Here is a 12797-nt window from a genome sequence, read left to right as displayed (position 1 = left end):
TTTTGCTACAAGAAACCCACCTACTGGGTACAAAGGCTCTGTGTTTGCAGGGTTATGGATACCAGCAAGTCTTCCACGCTGGGTTTGAGGGGGTGGCCATTCTAGTGCATCGTAGAATCCCATACGTTCACTCCAAACAGTGGGCTCACAAGCAGGGGCGATAACTGTTTATCCGGGGCATGGTCGGGGTGGATCCTTTGGTAATGGGTTGCGTCTACGCCCCACCCCCCTTACAGTGGTCGCTGGTTGAGAAATTGTTTACTGTGTGGGCGGACATACCCGACGCGCGGTCAGTGGTGGATGGGGGGGCAGGGGGGTCCGGGCGGTGGCCACTCCACAAATCTGCATGATATGGTCGTGGGCTTAGATTGGGTGGACACGTGGCGGCGCCTACATGGGGACAAGCAGGAATACACATCTTTCAGCAGTCCACAAAGCCTTTTCCAGATTAGACTACATTTTCGTTCCCCGTGCAATGGCTGGAAGGGTGGAGTCGGCGGAGATCCTCCCTCGCGGGCTCTCGGATCACTCCCCAGTGGGCAGGGGGAGGCAGCCATTCCGTTGGCACCTCTCAGTGTGGCACCTGCAGCAGGAGGACTACGGGAAGCACATGAGTGAGGCTATTGCTAACTACCTCGTCGGGAATGTGGGATCTGTCTCCAGCACCGGGACGCTGTGGGAAGCTTTGAAGCCCACTCTGCAGGGGGGGACATTGCCTGGTGTGCCGCGGCTCGTAAGCGGGCAGAGGTGCGGGCCGAGGCAAAAATAGAGGTGCTTGAACGCCAGAGTCGGGTGGCGGGTGAGGGTCAGGCCGTGGGTCAGTTGCTCCTGGCGCAACAGTCCTACGCAGCTCTTCTGTTGGCTGAGAAACAGCAGGTCTGGCTGGCGACGCACAGCAGAATATGTCAGTGGGGGGACAAGTCAGGCAAAATGCTGCATTAGCTCTGTCAAGGCGCTTTCCATGCTCAGACCCTTCCGGGGATACGTGACGTGAGGGGAGCTTCGATTACTGACCCGAGGGCGCTGGCAGAGAGCTTCGCTGCATACTATGCGGACCTCTCTGCCCCACAGGAGTGCCTGCTGGAAAATGTAGTGGACAAGTTCATAGCTGATTTGCCTCCTAAAGCAGTGTCCGATGAGGTGCGCGATCGGTTGGAGCTCCCACGGACGGACGAGGAACTAGGCACGGCCCTGGACGAGCTCAACTCTGGGAAGGCTCCCGGTCCGAATGGGTTTCCGAGTGAATTCTTCAAACGGTATAACTTGCAGCTAGCCCCTCACTATCGGGCAGCCCTGGAGGAGGCCAGGGAACAGGGTAGGCTCCCCCGGATTGGAGGCATGCGGAAGTGGTGGTATTTCTTAAGCTCCGGTCCCCAGAGCACCATGCCTCCAACCGTCCCATTTCTCTCCTGAATGTGGAGGCCAAAGTTCTGGCCAAAGCGTTGGCTAACCGGCTCCTACCTCATATCTTAGCGATTGTACACCCGGATCAGGCCAGGTTCATGCCCCAGAGGGTGACCAGGCACAATATACAGCGGGCGCAGGTGGCGATGGCGGCCGTCTGACAGACCAGGGAGCTGGCGGCGTTCCTCTTGGCCGACATGGACAGGGCATTCGACTCGTGGAGCTGGGTCTATCTGTTCGCACTGCTGCCCCGGCTTAATCTTGGCCCCCCTTTTATGTCCTACCTGACACTGTTATGCAGGGATCGGACAGCGTCGGTTCGGGTGGCGGAAGCGGTTTCTTCCAGTTTTCCTATCAGGCACAGCACCAGGCAGGGGTGCCCTCTCTCGCCGTATTTATTCGCCCTGGCTATGGAGCTGTTGGCAGTGTGGGTGTGCATAGATGCACAGCTACGAGGCTTTTAATTGGCGCCGGGGCTGTCCAATAGGATTGCCTTATATGCGGACGATGTCCTTTTTTTCTTACAGATCTGGATAGAACGGGGCTGCGCCTCCTGTGAATAATGCATATCTCTGGTGAATTATCGGGGTTATTCCTGAACCCCCGCAAACCCATGCTGTGGGTACTGGGGGAACGGACGAGGGTCGGTGATTGGGCATCCACACTTCAGGTGGTGGTGGGGGGCCTCAAATATTTGGGTGTGTTTCTCGCAGAGGTGCCGGCCATCTCCTGGGAGCGGAATCTGGTGCCGGTATGGGAGCGAGTTTGTGCAGATCTCAAGATCTGGTCACGTATGCCTCTGACACTATGGCAGATGAGCAATTTATAAGATGGTAGTGCTCCCTCGGCTGATTTACCTACTCAAGAATCACCCATATCCCATCCCGCCTAAATGGTTCCGGCGGGTGAACTCTGTGCTCGGGCAATTTTAGTGGGAGGGTGGAGCTGCGCAAGTAGCGCTGCGCACATGCTTCCTCTCCACCTACTGCGGAGGGTTGGCGACCTCGGACATCCTCTCATACTATAAGGCCTCACACCTGCTGGTCCTGAATGGGAGGTGGTATGGCGACAGGCGGGACCGTGCTTATGCATTGGAACGCTACCTCATAGGGTCCCACACATTGCACACTATTCTTTACTCGAAGCCACTGCGGGGCACGCTGCCATCGGCCAAGCGGGTGGTGTTTCAACTTTGGAGGCAGGCGCTGCACCATATGGGGTGGTGGAATACCCTAACGGGGAAAACCCCCCTGTGGAACAATGGGCAATTGCCCAGCCTCACGATGTTACAGGGCTTCAGGGGATGGATGACATTGGAATCTCGACCCTGGGGGCTGTTCTGAGGGGCCTGACACTCAAGTCCTTCCAAGACCTACAAAAAGAATTTGGCATGCCTCGCTCCCAGTTCTTTCAGTACCTCCAGTTCCGTCATGCACTATCCCCCAGTCTAGAGGGGCTAGAGTCTCTCCCAGAGTTTAGTCCACTAGAAGCAAAAGTGTTTATGGGGGATTTGGAGACAAAGAAGATATCCCAAATCTATCAGTCTCTTGTTACGCATTGCTCCCCTACGCTGCAGAGGCACCGGGAGGCATGGGAGGAGGATGTGGGCATGCTTGAGGAAGAGGATTGGAGGGAGGCTTTGGCCGCCCCCAGGGGAGCGGCCATAGCAATGCGTCACCGCCTCATTCAATTTAAATACCTGCACAGGGTCTACTTCACCAGGGTCCGGCTGTGGCGGGCGGGCCTAATTGCCTCACCGGAGTGCCTCCGATGTGGCCGGGAGGAAGGCACGTTTCTGCATACCGTCTGGTGCTGTGGTTCCCTGGATCGGTTCTGGATGGGGGTCTTGGCCTGTCTATCGGAGGTGTTGGGGTGGGAGCTCTCACATACACAAATACTGGTTTTACGTTTACATTTTTACAGTTCACTTTGATTTTCCATGGTTCGATATTTATCTACGACAATGCTGAGATTTTAAGAACATCACTCTCTGAACAGTCTGCCCTGCAACATTGGTTGAACTTGGTCGAAGCAAAGACTTGTAACTGCATTCCTTGAGGGCAGATAGGGTGTTATTGCTTAAGAATCAGACTGCCTGGAGAGATGTAGCAATAACCACAATCCATCCAAAGGCTTTCGCACAACTGAACTAAAAAAAAAAAAAAAAAAAAGGGTCCGAGCCCTACTATCAAAACAAATAAACATTTAAATACTTTGAAGGAACCTCAAAAGATATACATCAACTGTTAATATTCATCGTCCATCAAGAGAGCATGCCCAGTAGGCTCAGGGCGTCCCATAATTCCTAAATGCAAATCAACGAAAAGAAACCTTTTAATGTGCACTCGCTGCAATGAGCACACGCTCAGTATGGCAGTGTGTGGTTCATGTAACGCAGTTATAGCACCACAGAGATTTTGTGACTGAATAATCATTTCATTTACTGCTGCCCATCGTACTATTAAGTACTATTAAGTGAATTAAAAAAATATTCAACTAAGAAAAAGAAACGAACAAATCAAAGTTCAACGAGGCGATGTCTGGTAAGCATTCACAGCATCTTGCAATCAGATGTAGTTGTAGTGTTACCACTTTCAAATGTATGAACCACAATCATATAGTACCTTCCACAACATGTAGATCTGTGGGACTTTGTCGACTGGAGCTAGCTGGAGTTTCTGGATTGGTTCCTGAATCTTGGAGCTCCTTTTCTAGTTGCAGATGTCTTCCTGTTACAGCAAAACACAAAGAAACGAGCTCAAAGGGACTTCAGAAAACAATAACCAGTATCTAGCCTTTCTTTCCCCCAAAAGAAGGGTGCATGGCTAGTAGAGGGAACAAAGGAGGGAGCATCGAAGTGAAAAGGCTAGACAAGCGCGGGACAGAGAGTCTTCACAAATGACATGATCATGACACCTCAAATTACATCATTGATGACATCATGGATTACATCATCCAATATATGACCGTTTGATTTATGCTTTGCATACTGGTAGGTAAGTATCATCCTACTTTTCTACCTAATTTCATACAGTCGTTTTTCTGCTAATGAGCTGAAGTGTTTACATTACGACATGCGTGTGCTCCTAACAGCTCTTAGTTGTGTAGATGCAGTCAGGTCGTTATAAATGTTTGCAAAACTGTTTAGAGATGGTGGCTTATGACTTTTTCTAGAAAATTGAACACAAGTAGTTTGGGTTTAGAAAAAACGTTTTCAAATAAGGCAAACATTTTATGTAATAAATACTAAGTCTTCTAAGCAGCCTTGTAAAGGAATCATATCCCCATGACAATTTCTACATAGGACAGGAAGACTGTATGTGCTCGCTACTTATCCAAGAAGAACTGCCTGATTATCCACACAAGGTGGTCCATCTGTGCAGTTTTTAACAGAGCAAGTACGCGGCAGACAGTATGACTTTTTGTACCTTCATGCTTTCTCTATTTACAAGGATTAGTCTCCTATTGGAGAGTTTGTTTTTATAATGGTTTCATTTGTCATGACAGTTTGCTGTCTTCATGTAGTTTAGCATAGGATAAATGACTAAACAGTACCTATTTTTGTACATTATTGCAGTTAACTTCTTATGATAGGTTATGTAACTGTAAAGAGTTTGGTAGAGGCTAAAATTGTTCATAGTAGGGTTAGGATTATGTAACAGGACTTCATTGTTTGGAAAAATTTATTTTTTTACTAAACAGTTGTATACACATGCAGGACTGAATGAAGTAGGGGTTACCTATGTATGTGTAGTTTACTTTCAACATGAGCTTTGCTATGCATGATTTGCATGTTTCAGACTCCATGTGCAACCTAAGCAAAAGTTGTTTCAAATAGGCGCGTTGTGTGAATCTACTATAAATGATGGTTTAAACTACTGTGAGCTATTTGTACTTATTTTCATACCTTAAATATTGTATAGCTTTTAAGTGTGCAATGAGGTCATAGAACATGTCATGAGGCATGTAATGTGCGGTTATAAGCAGTGCATGGCAGGGGACGCTAATTTTAGTTATCACTGATAATTATTAAATGCTAATCTTCTGAGTTACATTGTCACTAAACTTTTCGCCTAACTAATGTCCCTTTAACCTTTGAGTTTTTTTCAGAAATTGTCGTTTTTTTTTAGTACAAACTCGGATTTTATTACCATGCCCAACCATAACGTCACTTTCAACTTTGTTTTTTCCCCCTCAGTAAATGTCTAGATTTTTTTTTTCGTAAAGTAATATTTTATTACAAAATGTAACATCAACTGTAGAAGAGTTTGGAGAGGAACTGGCTGCTCCACTGAGACTTCTCCCTTGCATGACGAGTGTGTGTAAGAGGGTGCAGGGCGGGACTAGCCTCTCCGTTGAGACCACTCTCTTGCATGATGAGTGTGTGTACTACTCTGTGTTGAGGGACTAGCCTCTCCGCTAAAACCTCTCTTTTGCATGACGTTTGTGTGCAGTAGAGTGTAAAGTGTTACTGGCCTGTCCGCTGACACCTCTCTCAGATGAAGGTTGTATGTAGTAGGGTGTGAGAAAGGAATGGCCTCTCAACGGAGCCCTCTCTCTTGGATGATGGGTGTGCATGCAATAGGATGATGGGGAGGGACTGACCTCTCTGCTGAGACCTCTGTTTTGGATGACGGGTGTGCATAGTAGGGTATGGAGGAACTGGCTTCTCTGGTGACAACTCTCTTGGATGACGGGTGTGCAAAGTAGGGTATGGAGGAACTGGCTTCTCCGCTGACAACTCTTGGATGACGGGTGTGCATAGTAGGGTATGGAGGAACTGGCTTCTCTGGTGACAACTCTCTTGGATGACGGGTGTGCAAAGTAGGGTATGGAGGAACTGGCTTCTCCGCTGACAACTCTTGGATGACGGGTGTGCATAGTAGGGTATGGAGGAACTGGCTTCTCTGGTGACAACTCTCTTGGATGACGGGTGTGCAAAGTAGGGTGTGGGGAGGGACCAGCCTCTCCATTGATACCTCTCTCCTGAATAACAGTGTGTGTAGTAGGGTGTGGAGAGAAACTGGCCTCTTCGCTGAGACCTCTCCCTTGAATGATGAGTGTATAGTAGGATGTGGGGAGGGACCAGCCTATCCACCGAGACCTCTGGCTTGGATGATAGGTGTGCATAGTAGGGTATGAGGTGGGCCTGGTCTCTCTGCTGAGATGCCTCTCTTGGATGATGGATTTATGTAGTAGGGTGCGGAGAAGGACATGCATCTTCACTTACACTCCTCCCTAGGCTGACCGGTATGCATAGGTGAGGGTAGATCGAATTCCTACCCCTTCTATATTTTTGACAATCCCGCGACAGTCCCACAGTATTGCACCATTTTTTAAGTTTCATTTACAGTTTGCTTCATCACAGTTCTAATCCTTTATAGAACCCCTATCAATTATTAAGGAGACAGGATTTCTTTATCCTGCCCCTTAATATAGCTTTTTACAATAATTTTCACTACACATGCAACATTTTACAAGCTCTAGTAATCGCAGCCACTTTATTTCTGTTTGTCCTAAAGCCAATCAGAGCACCTGCTCCTCTGGGACTCATAGGAGCCTCTCACGTCTGCAGGAGCGAGTTGGCTGATGGAAAAAGGGCCTCTCGACCAATTGTGCAACCACAGGACTCTCGCAAGACTATTGCGAACCCAACCGTCGAGATATACAAATATTTTTTTCCTTAATATCTCAACAGCTACTTAACAGATTTACACGAAATCACAAAAAGCACGCCTTCTTGACCAAGATCTAGCTTCCTGTCAAATTTGATGCAATTCAGTTCAGCAGTTTTCACGATATTGCTTTCCAAAAACGCCTGTGGAAAATGCATGGGGATTTTATGTTCTGAGACAACTTTTTCTTTGTCCCCCGCTCGACAGATCACCCCGAAACTTCCCAGAATGGACCTGAGATGGATGAACTTTTTGGGGGGTTAGGTTTCGTGAAGACTCACCAAATGGTGTCAAAGTTTTTAGCAAACTAAAGAAACTTCTTCCTATGGAAAAGCAGATCTAGCTGTAAGTCATGTGGCGAGGGAGTGCTTGAGGGAGTCGAGTAGGTCAGAGATCGTGAGAGATTGGGCTTTGAAGCCTGCTTCATCTCTTGCACCCACCCCTTCCAACAGAATTCCCACAGTGGTCAATCTTCAAAGCCCAATCTCTCCAGATCTCGCTGACATACTCAACTCCAACCCCCTCAAGCCACTGCTTATGAAGATGAAGTGCTTCATCAAAGCTCTCTCTGGGATGCTCTTGTATCTCTTCTTCCAATTGTCATTGCACCTTCACTAAAGGCATCTTTCCAGATGCTCTCAAGACGGACCAGACACGAGACCCTAATGATCTTACCAGAGACAGGATCATGAAAAAGCAGTCTATGTTCATCTACAATATCATATTAATGCTAACCCTCTCCTGAACGGCTACCATTCTGGCTTCGTTTCACATTACAGTAGAGAGACCTCTTTACACATCGCAGACTCTGACCACCTCCTGACCACATATGAAGATGATCCTGGGCCTTCTGATACTGCTGAACCGCTCAGCCGCCTTCGACACAGTCAACCATCCCAGCCTTATTTGAACTCTGGAGTCTCAAATAGGATCAACCCGAAAACTCCTTAACGATCATTAACAATACTTTGTTCACATAAGCACATCTAGGTCAGAAAAGATCCTTCTTACCTGTTAAATTCTCCAGGGTTCCATAGGGTCTCCTGACATCGTCAAACTTTACGTGGAGCTGCCTGGTGCTCTTCTCACAGTGAACAGCATCAAGATTCACCAATATGGTGATGATGCAAGACACTCAAAAGCTTTCTCTGCTTCATACATCCAACACCTCCAACAATGCCTGCATATCATGCAGACCTGGCCCAGTACTTACCTGAAGCTCCAACTAACACAGAATTCCAATTATTTGCCAACAACAACAAACAAGAGGCAGTACAAACCTGGCTAAATGGCATGAAATGTGATGCCTTCAAATCTCAACTTTTACCAACCCTACCCTCCAGGAACACCCTGCTCCATGGCAGTAAGCCTATTTCATCTATGTATCTAGGCTCTGGAACAACACTTCCGTATCCATCAGGACCACACCAACGCTGCTAAAATTTAGAAAAGAGTTGAAGGCTCATCTCTTTAAAGAGCACTACATCACAGTGCATAGTCTACCACCCAGCTTCTTGCTAGTTGACTTTTTGCTTGTCTTTGACAATCTCCAGCGGTCCACCGCCTTCTGGTGAGGTTTGCGCTACAGAACGTCCTATACAAACAAGGTTGGTGTCACCTACCGTGTTTACCCACTCCCCGGCTTGGACCTATCCATTTATGGATTTAGCACCAGATTCAAGTTCCTCCCACCCCAAATAATATTTTTCAGCTTGCGCCATTCAGCATTTCTCTAAGATAGTATTGAAGAAAGCGAACATATGGGCCACCACCAGCAATAAAAACCTCCGCTCCGAAAGGCTTCTATATGAACGTGAACCATTGAGATTTTTTTGATGCAAACCCTTCGAGAAAATGAGATATGCAGCAAAATATCTACTCAGTCCCCATTTTCCCCCAAACTGTGCTGGCCTGCTGTTATTGAAGGGTCTCTCCTTTAGTATGACCAGGTAAACCTTGTGTCTAGAATAATAGTCTTCTGGTCGTATGAGAATTATAGAACAGCCAAATCTTATTAATGCCATGCCTTGTCTCTTACCATTTGTGTTGTATAAGCTAAAACAACAATGATTAAACACAAAACAAATACAGGAAAATGTGATCAATCCATCAGATAGCAAGCACTAGCACTTACAAACCTGACAGAAACTCAATCAGCAATCCTGGAGATATGACTGCAAAGCAAGAGCTACAGCTACATAAAGCTGCAAAGCTATGCAATGGGCTCAGATAATAAAGAAAGCAAGACAAGGAAGGTCCAAGATTTTGTTTCATTCCCAAGGGAAACATGCTTCATTCTTAAAGCAATAGACTTGTGAGAACAGTTCGAACACTAAAATACAGAAACATACTTGCAACTGTAGAGAAGAATAGAAATAAAAAAATATCAACCTGAGCTAGACAAGTGTTTAGGTAATATTAACAGAATGCCAAACTGGAACTGTTAGAAAAATGCGCTATCAGTCATTGAAGCTATGCAAGGCTAATTTTTACATTAGGCGTCAGGCAAATGCTAGTGTTATGGTTATCAATCAGACAGATTCTACAGTGATTAGGCTTTAAAAAGCGTTGCGTCTGTGTCGTTTGTGGACACAACTAAAATACATGCTTTAATAGGTTTTGCTTTTTTGTGAAATAATTGGAACATCAATCAGTAGACATAAAATGAAAGGTATAAAGAAAACAAAACCATACATCCCTTGACAGTACCTGAACCTTGGTGGCGAACATCACTTAAAACATTTGAAAACCTGCCATCAGCTGTCAACTGAAGGGGCGGCTGAGGTTGCCCCAGGACATTCGGTTCAAACTTTGGGGTCACAACAGCATAGCGAAGAAGCTCTTCATATTCATCCTGTCAAAAACAGAAAGAATGTTTTGTTAACTCTGAACGCAAGACGGCAGGCGGGATCCAAGGGGAAACAGAAAAATCAAATGCAATCTAGAAAATACAAATGTAATCAGTGTCCTATCTTTACATTTAGATGAATTGGTGCATTGTAATCACTATCCTATCTTTACATTTAGATGAATTGGTGCATTGTAATTAGTTTCCTATCTTTACATTTAGATGAATTGGTGCATTGTAATCAGTGTCCTATCTTTACATTTAGATGAATTGGTGCATTGTAATCAGTGTCGTATCTTCACAATGCACCAATTCCTCTAAATGTAAAGATAGGACACTGATTACAATGCACCAATTCATCTAAATGTAATCAGTGTCCTATCTTTAAATTTAGATGAATTGGTGCTTTGTAATCAGTGTCCTATCTTGACATTTAGATTAATTGGTGCATTGTAATCAGTGTCCTATATTTACATTTAGATGAATTGGTGCATTGTAATCAGTGTCCTATCTTTACATTTAGATGAATTGGTGCATTGTAATCAGTGTCGTATCTTCACAATGCACCAATTCCTCTAAATGTAAAGATAGGACACTGATTACAATGCACCAATTCATCTAAATGTAATCAGTGTCCTATCTTTAAATTTAGATGAATTGGTGCTTTGTAATCAGTGTCCTATCTTGACATTTAGATTAATTGGTGCATTGTAATCAGTGTCCTATATTTACATTTAGATGAATTGGTGCATTGTAATCAGGGACCTATATTTACATTTAGATGAATTGGTGCATTGTAATCAGTGCCCTATCTTCACACTTATATACGTTGGTAGATTCACTAGTCGTTTCGTACCATAAGTTCTTAAACTGCAAACCAAAACATATTTCCACGTTTTTTGCTACCATCTGCTCTAGGCTACATACACGTAAGCCCTTGTGCAAAGCAGGGACAATTATTCACTGAAAGGGATGCTCTTCTACGATAAACTTTGGTTTTGGACAACAAAGAAGGTGACAGTACAGAGAGACTTTGCAAAATCCAGCCAAGTATTAGCCTCTTTCACTACTAATGACCTTTGAACACTGTATGCCAGAGATCTTTTTTAAGTCTCTGTTTATTTAAATTTTTTATAGATTTTTTTAAGCAGCTGTTTATTTGAAAAAGACCTACTGTCAGCATACCAGAAAGTACAGCAAGTTTAAAGCTTTGGCATTGTCATTCATTTGCTTGCTTCCTATTCAATGAATTGCTAGGTCTATCTTGTTTTGCCCCTCCCCTGGCGTACAGTCTCAATACTGGTGTCTTTCCACTGCTCACTTTCATGGACTACTTTTTTTATTTTTGCTTAAGCACTCTATGAGCATGCATGTGCTTTCCAGCTGTCTTCCTCATGTGCTTTTCTCGGCCCCCTGCTAAGTGTCTCTCGATGGTCTGCTTTAACTCCTTGCGCTTCGCTCAGAGTACTTCTCTCTTCCATCTTGCGCTCCATGTTGCGCTCTCCTGCCTGTGCGCTCCTGTGTTCTTTCCCTCTTGTGCTTCTCCTTACTGCCCTCGATGTGCTGAGTTTGCGATCCCCGTCCCACACTCTCTTTGGTTATCCTCAACCCCCAATACCTAGTTTATTTTTATTGGCTATTTTGCCCCCCTAAAAAAGCTTTATTTTAATTACCTATCCAAGTGGCGTCCGTCATCTTGGATACGTAAATAAAAATATTAAAGCAAAGTGTTCCGTGTCATTCTGCTGCCGTGTGTGCTTGCGGTCTGACGTATGTATATGTCGTGTAACTCGACTGACATCACATTTCATTTTTTTGGGATGCTGCACAGTGCCTTGTTTTTGCAAAGCACTGCCAAAAGAAATTTGCAAAGCCATTAGGTCCCAACGAGGATACCGATTGGCTTTGCCAATGCTTCTTCTGTATGTTGCTATTAGCCAATTCAATTTCTTTGCCTCACTGGATAGCCTGACAGACTTTTGGTAAATAAGAAATTTTCATTGGTGCAAACTATAGTTTATCATCACATTGTATGCAAAAGAAAATATAGCAGGCAAAATATTCCCTTGCCTCAGGATACCCACTTGCAATGTAAATGTTCTACTGTGCGACACTAAACTATTTATAGCTAGGTTTGCAATGTATAAATCAAATGCGTTCATATACTCTTGTCTAACAATCTCCCTTATCACTCACTGAGAGAGCTGAATGGAGTCTTCTGAAGCGGGAGAGCAATGTCAGGTGAAATCTGATGAACATTTAAAGGCCAGTCCATGTAAGATGCAGGATATATCAACTTATTATGTTAGAACAGATGGACAGAAGGTATAACTTCACCACTGTGTTAAAAAACAAACTTCCTCCACTTCAAAGTATACATTTTAATATGAATTAGGCACTAGTTACCTTATCGATCTGCCTACAATCATTAGGGGTGTTGGGGGAGCCAACCATCAAGGACTCAAGCGTTTGCTAGAGAGTGCGGGTGGGACAGGGCGATGGTAGGCTGGGTAGTGGTGAAAAACCTATCCATTGCCCTCAGTTGGGAGCATGGGTGCTTTTAGCATATGCTCCACAGGTGTATGCAGCAGTACTGTCTCACCTATGTTCTGGATACTAGTATAGTCTCACCTATATTCTGGATACTAGTATAGTCATGAAACAGTGGGGCCTCATCTCGAGGAGAAGAGTTAAGGTATCACATTGGCCAGTTATCTATCTTCCAGCTATCACTCTTCAAAGGATACTCCATTCCTGCTCAGAAAATTTGCATTATTATTATTTGAGTGCACGTTCACCTTCTTGGCGCAAGGAATGAAAAAAGAAAAGACCAGATAAACTTAAAAAACTGGACAAAAAACATATCTAGA

General features: G+C 45.0%; 1 protein-coding gene across 2 annotated transcripts in view; it reads right to left on the bottom strand.

Annotated features, from left to right (window-relative positions):
* The window catches only part of POC5 (POC5 centriolar protein), a 267735-nt gene that overhangs the window by 196826 nt on the left and 58112 nt on the right, over positions 1-12797 (bottom strand). For both annotated transcript variants that reach the window (XM_078675228.1, XM_078675229.1), the window contains exons 3-4: positions 9789-9933; positions 4029-4133 (exon numbers count right to left, since the gene is read on the bottom strand). In XM_078675228.1, the coding sequence (XP_078531354.1) occupies positions 4029-4133; positions 9789-9933 (250 nt within the window). The remainder of the gene's footprint in view (positions 1-4028; positions 4134-9788; positions 9934-12797) is intronic.

Source organism: Lissotriton helveticus, chromosome 2_1 (assembly GCF_964261635.1).
Source record: "Lissotriton helveticus chromosome 2_1, aLisHel1.1, whole genome shotgun sequence".
Lineage (NCBI taxonomy): Eukaryota > Metazoa > Chordata > Amphibia > Caudata > Salamandridae > Lissotriton > Lissotriton helveticus.
Note: the sequence above shows the minus strand (reverse complement) of the source record. Positions and strands in the feature narration are given on the sequence as shown.